General features: G+C 35.8%; 1 protein-coding gene across 1 annotated transcript; it reads right to left on the reverse strand.

Annotated features, from left to right (window-relative positions):
- Nucleotides 1–4,222: 4,222 nt before the first annotated feature.
- On the reverse strand, nt 4,223–21,375 carry LOC21404575 (signal peptide peptidase-like 3). Its single transcript, XM_024172758.1, has 14 exons — nt 21,117–21,375; nt 20,005–20,163; nt 19,576–19,687; nt 18,905–19,024; nt 18,120–18,277; nt 17,519–17,689; nt 16,664–16,698; nt 16,412–16,568; nt 16,103–16,156; nt 15,908–16,000; nt 14,176–14,315; nt 13,810–13,880; nt 4,660–4,743; nt 4,223–4,514 (listed from the first exon to the last, which is right to left on the reverse strand). Exons 1-14 carry the CDS (start codon nt 21,255–21,257, stop codon nt 4,399–4,401), a joined length of 1,611 nt encoding a protein of 536 aa, XP_024028526.1. The 5' UTR covers nt 21,258–21,375; the 3' UTR covers nt 4,223–4,398.
- Between the last annotated feature and the right edge of the window lie 300 nt (nt 21,376–21,675).

Here is a 21,675-nt window from a genome sequence, read left to right on the forward strand (position 1 = left end):
ATTATTTTTGAGAGTTTTTTACTGTAATAAAACTCGAATCGACAAAATAAACAGGGCCTTAACCAGCATTAAATACTTGACTTATTTAAAGTAACTCTTTAAAAAAATTCTATTTTTTAATTAATTATAGTTTAAAAAATAAAATATATAGCTAATATTAATAGATACAACTAAAAGTGGGCTCCACTTTAGGGGCATTTTTCCTTTTTAAAAATTGCCCAGTTGGATGTTTCTGAGCCTATTGTGAGTTGCAGGGCTCGCTTGAATGCTGCCAAGACTTATCATAGGCTGAGTATTCTCTTATATGACCAAAGTCATAACTTGGTGGCCTGGTTGTTTACTTGTCTGCTTGTCTGTTTGATCAAATTTCGGTTCCTTTGGAAATTACTAGTCTTTTGAACGTTTTTGGAAATTACTAGTCTTTTGAACGTTTTTGCGCTCTGCTGAACATCACTGGACTTGTCCTTTTTCGCCACTTACATATATATATATATATATATATATATATTTTTTTTTTTTTTTTTTTTTGGGCAAGTTCTAGACTCGATGTTTAGTGAAGAAATTAATTCAAGGTTGTGTCATGACATGGCTTGGATTAAATACGCGCGGATTCAATACCCTGCTTTCTTCCTTTACTGACGTCTTGGGACTCTTCTTTGTTGCTTCATATTTTTTTTCTTCAATCTTAGGTCCCGTTTATTTTATCGATTTGAGTTTTTTTAGAGTAAAAAACTCTCAAAAATAATCATATCTAATTTTTTACTACACTAAAAAGCTCACATATAAAGTCACATCTCAACTCGAATTAAAAACTCAAATCAGCAAACTAAACGGGTCATAAATATATAAGATTAATTACAAAAATTCTCCTTGAATTATATTTCTTTTAACAGTTTACCTCTTGATTTTTAAAACATAATATATATTCCCCTGACAATGAAATGTTTACAAAAAAAGCCTCCTCCTTTAAGTTTTTAACTTAAATTGGCATTTAATTTACTATTTTAAGAGCACTTTGATAATTCTATGGTTTAGAATTTAATTTGAATTAAAATTAATTTAAATATTCAAAAAAAACTTAATAAATTTTTTATTCTACGAAAGAAAAGATTCATAAAATTTTCAACTTACATTCAATCAATAACGGATATATCATAATTAAAAGTTTAAATTTAAATTAATTTAAAAATCAATATAAATTTTAAACTATAAAGCAATCAAAATACTCAAGATAACAAATTAAATGCGTTAAAAACACTACGGATGAGATTTTTTGTTAATATTTTATTATTTAAGGAGAACAAATTAGGGGAGTTTTTTAATTAATTCTAATATATATATATATATTAGAAAAAAAAAATTGGGCCCATTAGGTTCTGCAAGCCCAATCTACATTAAGACCTATTTCGGCCTAAAATGAGTACATGACAGGCTATATCCTCCCTGCACTTAACCAACGCTACGATCATGGAATTTTCTTTGAATTAGTATACCAGTACGTATGTATCGTTTATTTCACCAATTTAAATTTAAAATTTAAGTTTTATTATAATAAAAAACTCTTATAAATAATCACATCTAATTTTTTTGTTATAATAAAAAGCTTTCATATAAAGTTATATCTCAATTCGAATCAGCGAACTAAATAGGCCCTAAGATTATCCATCTTCCATGTCAGCGTCCGATATAAGAAAGCATGCATTTATATGTAGATCAAAGATAAACGTCCATTTGTTTCCTTACGACCATTATTTGTTTTTGATAAAATTTTGTCATAACTCACACACGTAATGTGTTTATAAGACTTTAAATCCTTGATTTGTATAATCATTTTGACTTCTATAGGCTTCTAAAAGAAACCTAAGTCTCAATGATAACTAAAAGATTTCTTAGCGATTGTGTCTGTAGAACCCCTTCTTAGAGAGAGTGAACCACAAATCACACATCTTTTGGTGTCTATAAGACTCCTTAGAGAGTGCGAATAAGTTCCACACCTTTCGGTGTCTACAAGACCCCTTCTTTTGTAGAGATAATTTTCATAGGTTCTTCATTTAAAAGTAATTTTCTGCACATATAACAGAGTGAGAAGTAATAATAATAAGGACAAATTATATTTATTCTCCCTGAGCTATAAGTGTAAATGCCCTCTAAATTTTAAAAATAATAAATTTTTCTCCTGAACAATTCACTTTTAGCACACATCCCTCTCTTCTGCCCCTCGGTTAAATTTTGAACGTTAAGTGCCACGTATAAGTCGTTGAGGCATTTAATTTTTATTCTACTCTAAAATGACAATTTTGCCCATATAGATTAGACAATCTCACCGAATCAGAAGCATCACAACCCTCACTCTCTTTCTTTTCCCTTAACCGTGCACGACCACCAAGCTTTGGCGAGTATTCCGGCATCCATTTTTGACATCTCCCGGCTCATCAAAAAGCTCTCGTCGAGCCGAGTTTGGATTGGTGTCTTGTGGCTGTCAACTCCGCCGAATGAAGGCACACTTTCCGGCTGAAGTTCTGAAAAACTCAAAACTTCCAATGGCCATAACTTTTCCGTCTGACCTCCGATCGGAGTGATTCCGGTCTCTATGAACTCAGAGCGATGAGAGGAACAGGACCCACCCGAAGTTTGTCGTCAATTCCCACCAAAAAAGCTTCACCGCAACCGCCCTCCATTGCCACCACACCTCTGCTCGGAAAACTGCAGTCCCAGCAGTGGTGAAGTGCACCGCCCGCATCATTTCACTCAGAATCCATAGATGAGTCAATCATGTCGTTGGTGTCAAAACACTCAAAAGTAAGTGAGTAACAAAAGCCCCAACTCAATTTCTCTGATCTGTGGCTCAAAAACTGAGAACCAAGTCGCCAGAAACTGAGAACCAAGTCTAGAAATTCGAATGGATTTTGCCATATTTCTAACTCAACACTGTAAATTACTTATTTGTCCTTAAAATGAGAGTTACATACCATCCACGTAGCACTTAACGTTCAAAATTTAACTAAGGGGACAGAAAAGAAGGACTCGTTCTAACGACAAATTATTCAAGGGAACAATTTATTACTTTTAAAGTTTACAAGGCATTTTGTTCAAACGCTTATAGTTCAAAAAAATAAATGTAAATTGTCCTAATAATAATGAAAAAGAGGAAGAAATGGTACTTAATTTTGTCTTCAAATACACAATTTCTATTTTTTTCGTCTCTTCGTTTTCTTTTCTCTACGTACAACTTTTTTTTTTTTTTTTACATACACTGCACACCTTTTTTCTTTTCTTTTCACTCTCACTTACAGCACTCTTGCCCACTTTTTCTCTTTTTTTTTTTCTTTCCTCCCCCTCTCTCGGCAGCAGATGTCCATCCCTTTTTTTCTCTTCAAATCATACATAAGTGCATGCAGTTACTTAACTTTCCCTTCATTTTCCCACATTTTCCTTTTCTTTTGGGTGGGGGCATGACTTATTTCAGATAATGGGTGGTTATATTATTACAATCCACACCCTTTGTTAAAATTGGCTCATTTCCATCATACTTTAATATGATTGGCCAATATTTATTTGTAGATTACTACAACTTTTTATATTAAGAAATATATTCTAAATTCCTTTTTTATTTGTTACTATTTTTTTTTTTTTTTGGGTTCACTTTTGACTCGTGCTATTGTCTCAAGCAACCAATTAGTAGTTTGTTTCTGCACAATTTGAAGGTGTCCAAGCATTGCATGCAGGTGAGACTAAGAATATGTGAACTAATGGCCACCAGCTTGACTCTTATTTTCTTATTATTACTTTTTAAGTCTTTCTTCGGTGAAGTCTCCTCCAAAGGCCAATTTCGGATCACTAAAACTGTTCAAAATCACATCTGACTATATATATATATTTTTTCGGTATTTGTTTTTTCATACCAGAAAAATCCTCTTATTTTTTTGGGGGGTTAGATTTCTTTTTTATTTTCTGTTTTGGCATATCTTGTCCACTGAGGATGTAGTTTGTGCTTCTTAGTTTCCTGAATCCTAACAAGAATTGTTTGTCTAGTGTCTAGTACAAGCGTACAATCTCAACCAGGAATGTACATGCACTGATCATACAAAAGTTATGGTGTGATGAAGCAAAGAATTGCTTGAACAAGAAGAGAACAAAAACATACAAAAATTAAAACTAAAATAATCACACATTACAGAAAATGAAGAAAAATAAATATCTGGGAGAAACTGATCCGAGCACATTGAATATGAATCATATAATAATCATTTCCCATTTTGAATTCGCCTCCAACGGTAAAATCACGCAATGTTCTATGATTTCTTCAAACGTGTTAAATAGTTTTTTACATTGAAGGTTAAATGAAGATCAGCCCATTTTCATCAATATACAGTTGGGAGATCTGACTAATCTAATGCTTTATGGCTCACCAGAGGAAAGGCTAGGTGGGGATGCCTCAGTGCCGGATGCCTCAGTGCCATAGTTCCAAAGTTGTTTCAGTTCACCTCTTATCAGACCCAAAACGACAGTAACACCTGAAAAAAAAAAAAAAAAAAAAAAACTAAATCTGAATTCTATTGACCAAATGAAAAAAGAAGCATGGAAATTACGAGGAGAAAACTTGTGCTTACAAAACTAGAATACAAAGGTCTAATATGGACCAATTCACCAAATTATTACCTAGTGTACATGGAACAAGGTAGAGGAGAGCAGGTTGACCATGCCCGTCCATTAGATACAATCCAAGATATGTAAGAAAGAGACCTGGAAAAAGCAACAATCCTCCATTAGTTACAAAGAAAGGACATGTAGGAGCGTACGGCTAGTACCGTCATAATTATTGCTTTCAACTTTTCCTTAGCATTTGATATACGTCGCTAAGTGGATTGATATGTAATTTTATAAATCTACTGCTGCTAAGAAAAACAAAGTATCCTAAGAAAGCTTGCAAGTACACCGAGAAGTACTCATATTTCTTAACCAAGCTTGAAAGAGTTTTATCTTTTATATCTGTCTTGTGTGTATGAAAACAGATTAAGAGAAAGGGTATAGTTAAGATTAAGGGATAAAAACTGTTGCTCCCTCCCTCCCTCCCTCCCTCCCTCCCTCTCGGCTCCTGTCTCTTTCTGCAATCCAATTCTTCAATGGCGTATAGATCAGGTATTGATATTGAAGATGTCTTGCAAGGCATTAGTTATCTAGCCATCCAGGAGACGAAACCGATAGTGAACCAGGACTAAAATTCTGAACATCTCGCCACCGCTTAGCTTTCTTCCTCTTCAGTTCTTGATCAATCGCTCCGTTCCTTGCCGATCTCTGTAACTGCCGTTTCCAGGTCTGATTTCTCGCCAATCTCTTGCATTGTTTACTGGCATTGCAGTACAATCCGTTCGTTTTCGTGTATCTTTCTCTTTCTCCACTTCAGAATTTGATTTCCGTGGCAAGACTCAAATTAGTTGCATCCAATTAACCGTCCAAGTTTTTCCCACCAAACTTCTCGTATCAGATTCGCCTCATCTCCGGGCATTTCAGAGATTGTTGTTCAAGAAGAGCGATTCGCTTCGCAGGAGAGTTAGTCAGAAAGGGTACTCTCTGTTTTGTCATCGACGAATTACGCTTCCCATTTCTTGAGGCTCTCGGTGTTGGCTTCGCCGGTGGCAGCAGTATCAGCTTGCTTTTTGCAGTATTAAATGACGTTTAATTATTGACCCATGGCAGTGAAGCGTCATTCTCATTGCTCTGACATCGACCTCGGACCAAATTTTTTCAACATATGATGGTATGCCAGTCTCGTCAAATTCAGCAAAACATCACTTCCAGGTTCGTTGTTGAGGAATAGTATCAAAATTTCATCCATCGGTACTCAATTAATTAAGGTTAATCGGTTTGATGACTTGTTTCTTGGATTTGTTTTTGTTGTCCATTAGTTGGGATCATATTGGGACTAGAGAAGGAGAGAGTGATACATATAAACTAGCTTAGATAAGAGAAAGGAAGTGTCGGGACCTAAATCAAGTGAGGTATGTTATGGATGATACAGACCAAGTTCTGACAAAAGATAAAGACATTAGGGAATGGAGTTACTTTGAGAAGCTTTATAATGATGACCATGCGATAGAGTTTGACGATCTTAGGTCACAAGGACAACCTAATGTGTTGTATACATCAAAGTCTCGAAAGTTAAAACTGCACTACGGAAAATGAAAAAGGGGAAGGCATGTGGGCCAAATGGTATTCCAATAGAGGTTTGGATAGCATTAGGAGATGTTGGAATTGTGTGGCTCACTAAGCTTTTTAATGAGTACTAAAGAAGAAGCATAAACCTGATGCATGGAGGAAAAGTATTCTTGTCCTCATCTTCAAGAATAAAGGAGATGTGTTGAATTGTAACAATTACAGGAGCATAAAGTTAATAAGCCACACTATGAAGCTTTAGGAGAGAGTTATTGAAAGGAGAGTAAAGGCCACAACTACCATCTCAAGTAACCAATTTAGCTTCATGCCAGGCAGATCAACCACGGAAGCCATTTTTCTTCTTAAGATGCTGATGGAAAGATCCAGAGAAGCCAAGACGGACCTACATATGGTCTTTATAGATTTAGAAAAGGCATATGATAGGGTACATAAGTTTTATGGTGGGTGCTAGAAAAGAGAGGAGTGCATGTGAAGTATGTCAAGGTAATTAGGGACATGTACGATGGGGTAGTCACGAGTGTGAGAACTGCTGGAGGCTACACGGCAAAGTTCTCCATTCAGATCGGCCTTCATCAAGGATCTTATCTTAGTCCTTATCTTTTCACCATTGTGATGGATGTGCTGACAAGAGAAATCCAAGATAAAGTTCCTTGGTGTATGCTTTTTGCGGACGATATAGTTTTAGTTGATAAACATATGGAAGGAGTTAACCGTAAGTTAGAACAGTGGAGAGAGACTTTCGAGACGAAGGGATTTAAGTTAAGTATGACGAAAACTGAATACATGCATTGTAGGTTTAGTAACTCAAGTAATCAGAGTGATGGAATTTCTTTAAATGGTGTGGAGATTGAGCCTTGTAGGAAGTTTAGGTACCTTGGGTCTATAGTGCAGTACGAAGAAGATATAAAAGAGGATAATCAACATAGGATTAAGGCAGGGTGGGTTAAGTGGAAGAATGCTACGAGAGTTTTTTGCAATGGCAATATGCCTATTAAGTTGAAAGGAAAGTTCTATAAGACTGCAATCCGCCCAGCTATATTATATGATAGTGAATGTTGGGCCATTAACAGACAATATATATGTAAGATGAGTGTGGTAGAAATACGTATGTTAAGATGGATGAGTGGCCATATGAGAATGGATCGCATAAGGAATGAAGTTATTTGTAGTAAAGTAGGTGTAGCACCAATAGAAGAAAAGGTGCGCGAAGGCCGCTTAAGGTGGTACGGACATATCCAACGTAGACCGCTAGAAGCACCAGTTCGTGCTTGGGAGGACATTCTTATACCTAATAGTAGGAGAGGAAGGGGTAAACCAAGAATTATATGGACCGAAATAGTTAGGAAAGACATTCTAGATCTAGGCCATCAGAAAAGTCTAATTTCGAACAGAGCTGCGTAGAAAAGTGAAATCCATATAGCCGACCCCAATTAAGTTAGGATTAAAGCTTGTTGTTGTTGTTGTTAGTTGGGATCATATTGAATGCTTTCTTTTTCCATTGTCTGTTAAATGGGTTGTTTTCTTTGAGTTTTCTCTGCATGATGTGTTTTCTTGTTTCAACCATGTGTTTTCAAGTTCTTGATTCAGGGATTTTAGGTAAGCAATTTAGGTGTTCTCTCTATTTCCATTAATATTTCCCAATTAGAATTAATGGATTTGAATCTTGGTAGAAAACCCAGACAAAGGAATGATATGGTCATTCTTTTATTATTTAGTTATTGTTTTCTTCTGTTAAGATCTAAATTCCAGAATGTTGATTTTTCGGGCTCGTCGGCTCAACCACTTACGACAGAGAAGATGGTTGCAACCTCGCATTAGGAGGTTACCAAGCAATTCCAATAATCAGTAGAAATAAATTGGGATTTCAAAAATTTTGAATTTCACTATGGAAGTTATTACTATTGCAACTGACGTGGCAGTTATTCATTTCAAATGCACGTTATTTCCTCATCTGTAATCACATCTCAATGCTGCCAACTTAGATAACTTAAAACATGTATTTATTGATACTTATAGTTTTTTTTGCTGTATAAGTATATTTAATATTTTGAGGAGAAGTTTCTTTCTATGTTGTATGTAGATTAAGAACTGCTTAATTTTCCCCCTTGTAAATATTTCTAATCATTTTATAGTTTTCAATAATTTGGGAGTCTCTCTTTATATGTTTGTTGAATTCCGGCACTTAATTAGTTAGAAATCTTGGGGATTGTTTATTTTTTGAATAATTTTAGGAGAAGAATCCGGTAATATATTACCAGATTTCTTGTTACTATTTCCTAGTTTAGTGAAGATTGTTTCCTTGTTTACTCTAGTCTAGGATCTTTACTTGAGGAAAGTTCCTCTGCATATATTCTCTGTATTTCTTCCATTCTAAAGTAATAGAAAATTAGAGAGCAATTCATTCTCTCAAATCCTACATGGTATCAGAGCCATTAGGAATCGTATCGGCCGTCTCATCTCAGCTCTCACGGAAACACTTGTTCAGCGTCGTTTGAAGTGCAAGAGTCATAGCCACCTTCAGTCTCTGAAACCTAATTCTCCCTCATGACCAAGAACGGCATGACTATTGAGAGATCAAGCTCAATATCGGAAGTGAACTCCAGTCCTGAAGTGGCATCTGCCATCAATCATCATGGGGGAGCGTAAGGCACCTCTATCCTCATCACCAGTCACAAACTCAATGGCCACAATTATCTTCAGTGGTCTCAATCTATGATGATGTTCATCTGCGGGAAGGGCAAGGATGAATATCTCACCAGTGAAGTCATAATTCCAGATAATAAGGATCCCAAATTCAGGACATGGAAGACTGAAAATCACATGATCATGTCTTGGCTGATCAACTGAATGAATAATGACATAGGGGAAAATTTTCAAAGGCTAGCACATAAAGGTAATCTTTCAAAGGCCTTTGTTAATAAAGGTTACACAAGTCCTTAGATTATTGACTCAGGGGCTTCGAATCATATGACGGGAGATGCTACCATATTTCACGAGTACAGCCCATGTTTTGGGAATAACACAATTCGAATAGCATATGGTTCTTCATCCAGGGTTAAGGGAACAAGCTTAATAAGAATCACAAAGGATGTAACCCTACATTCGGTTCTTTATGTTCCTAATTTGAACTGCAATTTACTCTCCATCAATAAATTAACTCGTGATCTTAATTGTGTAACTAAATTCTTTCCAAACTTCCGGAATTGGATTTGGGGAAGACGATTGGCAATGCTGAGATGTGTTTTGGACTCTATCTCCTCAAAGCAGAAAATCCTTCAAGAAGGCAAATTCAGAATACGAGTTGTGTGTCGTTTAAAAGTTAGTCATGTGTAAATACTTGTGTCAATAAAGATAGTGAAGTTATGTTATGGCACTATCGTCTTGTCATCCTAATTTCATGTACCTTCAAAAACTATTTCCATCATTATTTATCAATAAAAATGCAAAGTTCTTTAATTGTGAAGTTTGCGAGCTTTCCAAACACACTCGTAATAGTTATCCCAGTTCCTCATATAAACCATCCCATCCCTTTACTTTGATACACAGTGATGTATGGGGTCCCTCAAGAGTAAAAAATATAACGGGAACGCAATGGTTTGTATCCTTTGTTGATGATCATACTAGATTGACATGGGTGTTCCTCATGAAAGAGAAATCTGAAGTTGGACAAATTGTCCAAAATTTCAACTCCATGATTCAGACACAATTACAAACCAAGATCCAAGTCCTAAAAACTGGCAATGCCAAAGAATACTTCAAATCTATCCTAGATACCTATCTCATGAGTCAAGGAATTGTCCAAACCAAGATCCAAGTCCTAAAAACTGGCAATGCCAAAGAATACTTCAAATCTATCCTAGATACCTATCTCATGAGTCAAGGAATTGTCCATTTAAGCTCTTGTGTTGACACTCCCCAACAAAATGGGGTTGCAGAGAGGAAAAATAGGCACTTATTAGAGGTAGCTCGGTCTCTCATGTTCTCCACACATGTTCCAAGACATTTCTGGGGAGAAGCAATACTCACAGCCACATACTTCATCAATCGGATGCCCTCCAGAGTTCTCAAGTTCCAAACTCCATGTCAAATTATTCTCCAAAACTTCCCACACACCAAATTCATCTTCTCTTTAGATCCTAAAGTATTTGGGTGTTATGCCTTTGTCCACATACACTCTCAACATCGTGGCAAGTTAGACCCAAAATCCATCACAAGTATCTTTCTTGGGTACTCCTCACACCAAAAGGGTTATAGGTGTTACTCTCCCATAACAAAAAGAATCTACAACTCAATGGATGTGACATTTTTTGAATGCCAATCCTTCTTTCCCAAACTTGCAATTCAGGGGGAGACCATGAGGGAATATCAGCTTTGGGATCTTGACATACAGTCCGGGCATACTTCATTATCTCCGCCTAATTCATCGCCTATTTCAAATCCATCTCCACTACCCGAGAGTCTTCCTACCGAAAGTCTTCCTATTTCTACACAATCTGATAGTCACCTTCCTGCAAGTCCTACTACAAGTCCATCCCCCTCTCTTGTCCGAGATCGTCCTCAACAAAGTGCCAATAAGGAGCTAATTGTTTACTCTAGGAGGAAGAAATCTGGAAAGGAGACAGAGCACACAACACCTCTCATACTTGACCAAGAAGCTGATCCAGATCCAATGTCTACTCAAATTCACTCGGGTAAGGAAAGCCTTGATCTTGAGACTTCAACACCGATTATGGATGATCTAAATATTCCAATTGCTCTGAGAAATGGTGTTAGAACTTGTACAAATCATCCTATTTGCCAATTTGTCTCATATGAAGGATTGACACCATCCTATCAGGCCTTTGTGTCTACTCTTGATAGTGTGCAGATTCCCAATTCTATTCTGAAGGCTCTCAAGAACCCAGAATGGAAAAAGGCAATTAGTGAAGAAATTAGAGCATTGGAGAAGAATGGCACTTGGGTGATAACAGATCTTCCCCACGAGAAGAAACCGGTTGGCTGTAAGTGGATATTCACCATCAAACATAAGACTGATGGAAGCATTGAGAGACTAAAGGCTCGGCTGGTTGCAAAAGGGTTTACTCAGTCTTATGGAATAGACTATCAGGAGACATTTGCTCCAGTGGCAAAGCTAAATACTATCAGAGTCCTCCTTTCTTTTGCAGCAAATCAAGATTGGCTTATGCATCAACTAGATGTTAAGAATGCATTCTTGAATGGTGATCTAGAAGAAGAAGTGCATATGGAAATACCTCCAGGAGTGGAAACTACCTTCAATAACAACAAGGTATGCAAACTCAAGAAATCTCTATATGGACTCAAGCAATCTCCTCGTGCATGGTTTGACAGGTTTGCAAAGTCAGTGATTAGATATGGATACACCTAATGCCAAGCAGATCACACACTGTTCGTGAAGTTTTCTCGAGGGAAGAAAATAGCAGTATTGACTGTCTACGTTGATGACATTATGAGGAGGAACTATTAAGATTAAAGGTGTTTCTAGCCAAGGAATTTGAAATTAAAGACCTTGGTAACCTCATATATTTTCTTAGACTGGAAGTCGCTCGATCCAAGAAAGGGGTATTTGTTTCTCAACACAAGTATGTCCTGGATTTACTAAAAGAGACAGGTATGCTTGGTTGTAAACCTGGAGATACACCAATGGACTCAACTAAGAAGATAGGGACAGTAAAAGATAATGCACCAGTCGATAAGGCGAGATACCAGACTCGTAGGGCGACTCATCTACCTCTCACACACAAGACCTGACATTGGTTTCCAGTTAGTGTGGTAAGTCAGTTCATGCATAACCCCACAGAAGAACGCATGGAAGCTGTGTATAGAATTTTAAGGTATCTCAAGACGACTCTAGGAAAAGGTTTATTATACAAGAAAACTGAGAATAGAGATGTTCAAGTCTTCTGATAGAAGATCAACAATTGGTTACTGTTCCTATGTTTGGGGAAATCTCGTGACCTGGAGAAGCAAGAAACAACCTATAGTCTCAAGAAGTAGTGGAGAAGCTGAGTTTAGAGCATTGGCTCTAGGAATTTGTGAAGGAATGTGGATACATAGATTACAAAGTGAGTTGGGAGTAACAATTGAGAAACCTATCAAGTTATTCTGTGACAATCAAGCAGCTATAAGGATTGCTAAGAATCTTGTACATCATGACAAGACAAAGCACATTAAGATTGACCGACATTTCATCTCAGAGAAGATTGAGAATTCTGTTGTGCAGCTAATTTACACCCCTACACAATCTCAAGTGGCAGACATACTTACTGAAGCTCTACCAAGAACAAATTTTGAAGAACTGAGTCACAAGCTCCAGCTTGTGGGGGAGTGTTGAATTCTGGCATTCAATTAGTTAGAAATCTTGGGTATTGTTTATTTTTGGAATAATTTTAGGAGAAGAATCCGATAATATATTACCAGATTTCTTGTTACTATTTCCTAGTTTAGTGAAGATTCTTTCCTTGTTTACTCTAGTCTAGGATCTTTACTTAAGGAAAGTTCCTCTGTATATATTCTTTGTATTTCTTCCATTCTAAAGTAATAGAAAATTAGAGAGCAATTCATTCTCTTAAATCCTACAGAGTTTCAAAAGTTATATATCATACAAACCTCTTTATAAGAGTTTCAAAAGTATATTATTATTAGTCTTTCATTATTAGAGTATCATTAGCAACTTATTTTAAATCTCACGTATGAGAGGTTCAACAATGATTTATATAAGTTCAAAAGTATGAAAGATTAAAAAGTTATTTAGTATTTGTAATGGCAGAGCTTGTAAAAAGACTTCACAAATAGTATATGTAAGGATGATGAGATTGAGTAGAGTATTACGAGGTAAGAAAGGTTCATTAACCTCTTTTACCTCTTTCCACCTTTTTATAAGTTTTCAACTTAGGCAGACAACAAGTGCAGACTAATTTCAAGTGTCAGGATTATTGCAAAAATTACAAGATAAGTTTAACTTGATCAATTTCACTTGAAAGTTTCAAGTTATCTTTAGTCTTACTAACTATTACTTTTTTATTGCTAATTACTAACTATTACTTCTTCTTCCCAGGTTTTGTGATACACGGCTACGTCGATCATCTTATTGGATAAGTTTCATCTTGATCAATTTTATTTGAAAGTTTCAAGTTATCTTTAGTCTTACTGACTTTTACTCTTCTTCCCAGGTTTTGTGGATGGATATTTTCCCACCATAGATTGTATCTGCATTTTATGGAAGATACTTTCATTCATCTCAAAAGAAAGAAAAAAAAAATATGTTCATTCTTCTTGTTTTCTTTTCTATTCAATAATATTTTTTCTTCTATACTTATATTTTAAAATTTGCAGGTCTGAAATGATGTCCTCAACAACCTGTGATCTGATCATCTTATGTCTTTTCTTCTTCTAGGCAGTTAAATAAATTGTGTTGTGAAATCGCGTGATTTATTCTTGCTCTTTGGATAGGAAAAGACATTATTTGGGTTCAATTTCTTTCCACCATGGATTGTATCTTTTTGATACTTTCTCTCTACTCAAAAAAAAAAAAAACAAAAAAACAAAAAAACAAAACAAAACAAAACAAAAAGTAGGGAAAACAAATTAAGAGAGAAATATTCCAGAGGCACTCACCAAATCCATAGCCAATCACTAACCAAAGAAAATACCCGCTTGTTAGACCTTTCTTATTGGCTTTGTCATATCTGAGACAAGAAAAAATGGAAACTTCAAAAAAAAAAAACCAATCGAAAATCTCAGAAACAAACACACATAAGATCCCCCCCCAAAAAAAATGTCTAATAAATAGTGAAAATGTCCCTGCTTTTTGGTGTGGACTTTACTCCCTTTGAGGAGATCATTGTAGCTCAGTTTTGTACTTATTTTAATAAAAGATTAAAGGATTAACATAGTAATTACTGTCTTATCTGCCTAACAAAAAAACAAAAAAATTATATCATGCTTACTACCGAAGTATAACAAAATAGGGATGATCAGTACCGAAAAGCAAATGACACAAGCAAGCCGGGAAAGAGAATGTCCCCAAAGCCAATCATATCATAACCTCCCCAGGGATCAAATACACGGGGGATTCTCAAAAGCATGGGAATGGCTTCACCACTATTATCACCTCGCGCAACCTATGAGCAATGAAACAACACCCATATTAGGAACTATCAAACAGTAACGTTTTTACCTTTTGACACGTTGAAAGAAAAAAAAAAAAAGACACCCATGCAAAAATCTGAGAAAGCTGTACCGATGTGGACACGATTCATGTATCCATCAAACTACCCCCATCCCAATTTTCACCCCTAATTCGTACATTGGAGCCATCCACAACATGGAATTAACTGCAAGCCCAATAATGAATGTGGAAAAACAAATATGTTCCAGAAAATCTGTACGCAGACTGATTCTCCTCAGAAGCCTCAGAAGCCAAGTTGTAATAGCATAAACTCAAAGCTATATATTTATATATATTTGAAAAGAAACGAGAACTTTATTAAACCAGAAAGGGAAAAGGAACCCCCAAAATTACAAAAATCAAATAGGTGAAGGGACACAAACGCTAAAAACTATAAAATCGGAGCCCAATCCCTAACAAAATCTGAGAATATCGGCTGACCAAACTCTTTAACCCTATATACCCACAGGGAGACCCAATACTTAATTTTATCCCATAAGGCAGAAGAATCTACTTCGCGATCCTAAAAAACTCTGCTGTTTCTTTCTAACCAAATGCCCCAACAAATAGCTAATGATGCAACCCCCCATAAAATTTACCCCCCACACCCCCCCAACCCACCGTCGCTTAGGCCTGATGGTGGAAATTCAAAGCTATGTATTTACCTAAAGAACAGAACTCGGTAGCATCAATTACCCAAATGCTCACTACATTACACAGCCATGAACAAGCTAAATAAGAGCTCTTTAGGCCTGTTTTAGACAAAGGCTGTACTTGAGCCACTGTCAAGGAAGACTATTGGTGATTTTTTTTGTATGGCCCACCTATTATAGTGACAACAAATACTAGGAACAGCTGATGCATATTGAATATAAAATAGAGAAATAATATAATTTGTAAGTCCATCTCATATACCTAAATCATACAAGAAAGTTACAGCTACCTATACGCTCACATTCATGCAAATATTTATAACAAAGAAAAACCACATGTTGCCAAGACAAACAATTCTCCTTACTCACCGATCCCATATTTCTGCAGTTGCATGGTGTCAATAAATAATACCATTTGTTCAACCGCATGAATATTGCTATTTCACTTCTTCATGCACAAAATTTTCGCTACACAGCTCATTTTATTAAGTAAAGATATCTATCAGAACAGAAACCCAAATCTTGAGGAAGTCAAGCTTGCCACATTCCTCGGAGACATGGGAGTCTGAACTTTTTGAGCGTTATACTAGAAAATACGACGGTAAGAAAAATTGTCCTTTTACTTCAGGCCAACAAAATGCCACTGGAAGATGGATGAGATTGTACCAGCACTAATGCACCGGATCTCATCAGAACAAAAATCCACTAGAAGATAATAAAATAAACTCTCTCCAATTCACCCCCACTCCCATCCCCCTTTCCATTTTCATAAGATACTGTCTTTGCTTTCCAGTGTTGCAACAAGTTAGAAATTGTGGCACAGTTTCACAACTTAGCACAAACGTTCCCTCTAAAAACTCAAGAAAATAAAAGGATTAATCTTAAAACATACCGCAATCATAACACTCTCGTGGAATATTATTGGTGATATGAATACCCAAAAGATGTCGTAGACAAATGCACAGCAAAGTAGTACGGTAGCAACCTGAGATGAGATAAGAATTAAAAATAAAATAAATAAAAAATAAATAAAAGAATAGCCATGATACACACGAATTAAGAGTTGTACACTGAAATAAACTAGCACCTTGATATTAGGTAAGCGAGCAATTTGTAAGACTGTTATCATCAAGCAGATACCCTGCCAAAGAGAAAGCCAACAAAATTAAGGGTTCGAAATAGGTAGAACTGCAGCTGCACAGCCACACCATAGATGACTAGTAAACGGCAAATTGCAACGTATCCATGAAAGAAAAAATAGAATAAGAATTGGGCAAATGAATTTCGATAAGCAATCCAGAAGCTCAAATTTAGCAACCACAATCAACCACACGACAGTCAAGCCAATTATTTAAAACAATGCATAGTAAGAACAGGCTCGATATACGAGACTTACAAGAACATCTTGGCCAATCCATGAATAAGAAGCCCGCCTATTTGCAGCCCAGAAAATTGCAAACGCTGCACAGAAAAATAATACAAGAAGCGATAGGACAGAAACTTCTCCAAATAGAGGCAAGTCTACTGATTTCTTCCCACAATTTCTGTATTTACTGCTCCAGAAATAGAGAAAAAAAACAACAACAACGTAAATATATTACACATTGAATAGTCAAAATGGTGTGCCAAAAAGTGCAAATACATTTACCTTGAAATCAAACTCACAATACAATTATGCATTCCCTGTAAATCAAAATGACATCAATGAGCAGGACACAAAAGTAAACAAATTTGAATGGTTAGAATTACTCTTAAGATGTTAAAGGCAGTGACATAAACAATCACATATTTAAAAGAAATTATGACATAAACAATCATATATTTAAGAGAAATTATGACATAAACAATCATATGTTTAAAAGAAATTATGACATAAACTACTCTTAAGATGTTAAAGGCAGTGACATAAACAGTCATATGTTTAATATAAATTATGAAAAACCTTAACTTTCTAAATCTCGCTCTTATGGATTTTGCATAGACATGACCTAGTACTTGACATGATTTTCATTTGAGGGCAAGGTTAATTTTCAATTTCCATACTAGTGGCTTAACCTTCAGGTATTTCCCCCAAGAAAACAAAATGAAAGTTGTCCATACAGTAATTCATTTCGTCGGCATAATTCTAGTAATCAAAGGAGATCTAGAAACAATACCTTAATAACAAAATTCAATAAAACTGAATGCTTAGTGAAAGTTTCTAAGTTCAGTCAGAAACTGTCTCCCTGTCAACCAACCGCATGCATGAAACAAGACTTACTTTTAAAAAAAAAAAAAAAGAAACGAACCGATCTTTATTAATATTGAAGGAAAGGATATGGAGGGATCCTCCGCTAAGCCTTAGCCAAAACATGAAACAAGACTTACTCTACACTCTATGACCCTTTTACTCCCAATTCTCTAAGTCTTCATATAACGGTTGCTCAATTAATTCTTTCTTCACAAATATTGTCAATTGTAAATTTCAGCAAGATATTAAATAGAATAAGAATAAAAAGTTTACCTCAATACCACCAATGCAGAAAAGTACAATCAGCACCCAGATGAACCAAGATGACATAAAAAAGTATAGCAGCACCAAAAAGGTGGAAGCCACTATTACAAAAATTACAGCGCCCTTTGCACTTATATCAAGAATTTCCTTTTCAGAATCATCTTTTGCTGCTCCAGATTCCTAGACAGTGAAAGGAGAGAGGATTCAATCATAGCGTACCATACAACAACTGATTGGCCAAAGTAGGAACGATGCACATTGATGTGCCTAATATGCACGTACTCAGCTGCAAACATACTAATATGAACATCTTCTTATTTGAATGAACATTATTGCAAACTTCAGAGATATGCTTTTGAATATATTTAGAAGCTTATAAAATTAGCATGAATCCAGCCAAGCATTTATTGCATGTAAATATGTATTCAGTTAGCATTGTCAGTAATAAATAATAGAGGAATGAATGTATTGACTTAAGTTCTAGAAGCTTGTATACAGAAACATATGGCTTCCAAATCTGAGCTTTGAAGCTTATGAATCCAAAATATCTTGATAAGAAACCAAATATTCTAAAAAAGTATGCAAAACTCTCGACATTTAAACACTAAACCTTAGGAGATAGCTCGTTATAGCGCTCATCCGTGCGTTCAGGAGCAGTGAATTCAGACCAAAGTGAAGCACATGCAAGTGTTCCGACAGCCATCATCCATAAAAATACCACTGAGAAGTCCACAATTGGACGTTTTGGAGAATATAATAGAAGTTCAACTGCATTGTGAATTTCAAAATCATTCATACACCATTGGATTAAAATAAACATAATAATTGGGGGAACTAACATCAGCTAATAAATAGATCTAACTAAAGTTGAAGCAAACATAAAGCAAAATAAGAAAACGTGCAAACTACACATCAATGAGCCACATATTTATGCATATCGTTTGCCAAGAATATAAAAGGACAAACATCAGATAATTGAGGCAACTGGCATTTGTAACCTTGAAAAGAAAATCAATAAAAAACATAGACCTTCCGGAGCCTTAGTTTCCCTGATGCTAAGCAGAATCTAATTCTTTTTTGGACATAAGAACTTATCACCATATCTCCGCACATTTTGACATATACTAGTCTTTTCTTCCTTTCTCCATGAAAAATTAATTTGAAACCATCTTAAATAAAAGAGCTGAAAAAGAAAAACAGCCTACAACCACATCATTTCAGACTACGAAGCACTTCATGACAAACAATAGACTTGAGCAATCAGTATAATCTTGGTCCTATAAGTTCTACTTCTATGTTGATTGCATGCCATCCAATCTAGTTCACGATATCACTGCAAAAAACATTCTAGGGGACATGGATTTTGGAAGAACTCTAAAAAATTTTGCAGCTAACCTTTCTTTCCACTTGCAATAGATTTGTTAAGAGCTTCTCCTCCCGACTTTGGAATCATCACGACAGGAATTGAAATATTTAAAGCAGTCTCATTCTCGGAACAAATCATTTTATAAAGATCTGAAACAGTACATGAAAAAATGTAAGAACAAAGTTTAAAAAAGAAAAAAGAAAAAGAGAAAAGCTAAGAACTTTAGAGTCAATTGCATTTTAATTTTCCTAGTCTCATTCTTTCTACTTTTTTGCTTTTTTGTGAACAATTATCTGCCAATAATGCATTTAAACTTAAGGCCCCTGGCGCTATTTACAATTTGATACAAATACAATTCATATATATAGATATATATAAATATATATTACATATATATACACACACACATCCAGTATCCAGGTGTTTGGTAGTACCAGCCAACTTAATCCATCATAAGACAACATAATCCCTTAACCCACTATCTTGCCTAATTTTAGTCTTTGATCAGCTAAGCTGCAGCTATTGCTATGTGCACCAAGGTTCTATTGTCATGTAGATTTTACATATTACATGTTAAACTCATATGATGTCTTCTAACAAAACAGGAGCTTTCATAAGCACATTTAGGAATTGCATGTAACATCTGCGTGAAAGAGAGAGAGAGAGAGAGAGAGAGAGAGAATTCATTATAGAATCGAACCTTCTTTGTCATTTATCACCAATAATGCTACCGCTCCTCCGGCCTGTGCAACTTCTGCTTTCTTCGTAAAATCACAATCACCACGTATAGACAAGGCAATATGACCAGATAACTGCAAGGTAAAAGGAACAAGTTCTCCAAACGGTTTAGACAAGTAGTACAACATTCATCAGATGATTTTCATCAAAATTTAATTGTCTATAGATTATTCTTGAAGCTATAACTGATTATTTCAAGTTTCAACAACTCCCAAAACAGTGGGAATTTGAGAAGGCAATACTTTGCATCTGTGATTAACAAGAATATTCCATTCCGATACATATTAAAAATAAGCATTAACAGTTACATTAAAGAGTCTTGAAATTGTCACTTGAGAACTAAAGTTCATGAACACGTCAAATGAAAGCGGGACGTGAAATAAGGAAAAACCTTAGACGAAGAGCTGGAACAGCCATTCAGAGGATTTGAGAAAACAGCTGGCAATCTGAGATCTTTATTAGCATGCGAAGGCAATAAAGCCCCAAATCTTGCATTGACCCCAACCAAACTTTCTCCTTCAGGACCATCAACCCACTGTGTAACCTTGACCTAAAATACTCAAGGCAGCAAATACTCTGCATCAATTGATTTGCAATTTTCACTTTTAAGCTGAGATCATATGGACATAATTTTACAAATAATATCAACATTTCTTCTTACGCAAACTACCATAATTTACATGACCATATTCCCACATCTTTTTCCTCACCCAGCTCATCCGTAGTTAGTCTCTCAGATTATGTTCGATAATTAAAGCACAAACCACACATCTATGCCCTGAATCTTTCTGCCCACCTTCTCTCCTTCCAAGTCCAAGAATCGGCGGTGCAGAAACACCAAAAATATTCCAGAGCTCTCTAGGCGAGTCATGTGTGCTAGAGTGGAAATCAACTAGAAAATCATATTTGAAAAACTGGACTCAGATTATTATTCTTATTTTCAGATTCAGAATCACACTCTTATTTTCAACAACTTATTTTCAGAGTCAGAATCAAACTCTTTTTTTCAACAACTTATCAAAGCACGAATTTCTCAACGCTGAGCGATTAAGCCTTGTATAGCGAGTAATATTATTCTTCTGGAACCATTGTTCTGAATTATGGTGTCTATATGTTGAATAATAGTTTTTCTGGCTTAATGTTGTATCGTTCAAGACACCAAATCCTCTATATATAGATGTAAGGTTTCTGTCTAAATGAAATATAAAAAACAAAATCATAGGGATTCTGTTCATAACAGAAACACGGGTAAACCAGAGTTCCTATCGTCAATTTAGCACCAAAACTCTTCAACCGAAATTAGATTGCCTTACAAATTCCCAAAAACGGAAAAATCAAACGAGAACGAAAACCCATTAGGACCTCTAATTTCTCTAAAATTGGATCCGAAGCATACAAATCCCTCAAAATTCCCAAATTAATCTCTCGACATTGACATAATTCCATGAACAAGTACGAAATACGAACCAAATCAGATCGAGAAATGGGGTGGGTTTCTCTCACCAGATTAAAAGGATTGTCGCAGGAGGGAGATTTGGGAGAGGAATCGTCGTCGAGGGTGACATCGCTTCCGCCGGCGAAGGAGAGAGAGAAGAGGGAGAAGAAAAGGATGAAGCGGAGGAAACTCTGAGAATGGACCGCCATTGTTGCGCGCTAACTCAACTTCTCCTCGCGCCAGAAAATCCGTTCTCCTTTATATGCACACGATCCAATTTTCTCTTCTCTTCTTTTCTTTTCTTTTCTTTTCCTATCCCGGTGGAGAGAGAAAGGGAAAGAAAATATGAAAACCCGGATACCAGTACCGGCTGTCAAAAATTGGTGAACTGTTCGCCACGTGGATGTTGGACCCAAAAAAATTAATAAAATAGAGGGGGTTTATGCGTAAATAAGGCCCGTTCATTTCACCAATTCGAGTTTTACTACAGTAAAAAACTCTTAAAAACAGTCACATTTACTTTTTACTACAGTAAAAAGCTCTCATATAAAGTCACATCTCAACTCGAATCAGCGAACTAAACGAGCCCTAAAAGTAAAAATAAATTTTAAACATACCCCCGAACTT

Source organism: Morus notabilis, unplaced genomic scaffold, assembly GCF_000414095.1.
Source record: "Morus notabilis unplaced genomic scaffold, ASM41409v2 Scaffold63, whole genome shotgun sequence".
In the NCBI taxonomy this organism is placed as follows: Eukaryota; Viridiplantae; Streptophyta; class Magnoliopsida; order Rosales; family Moraceae; genus Morus; species Morus notabilis.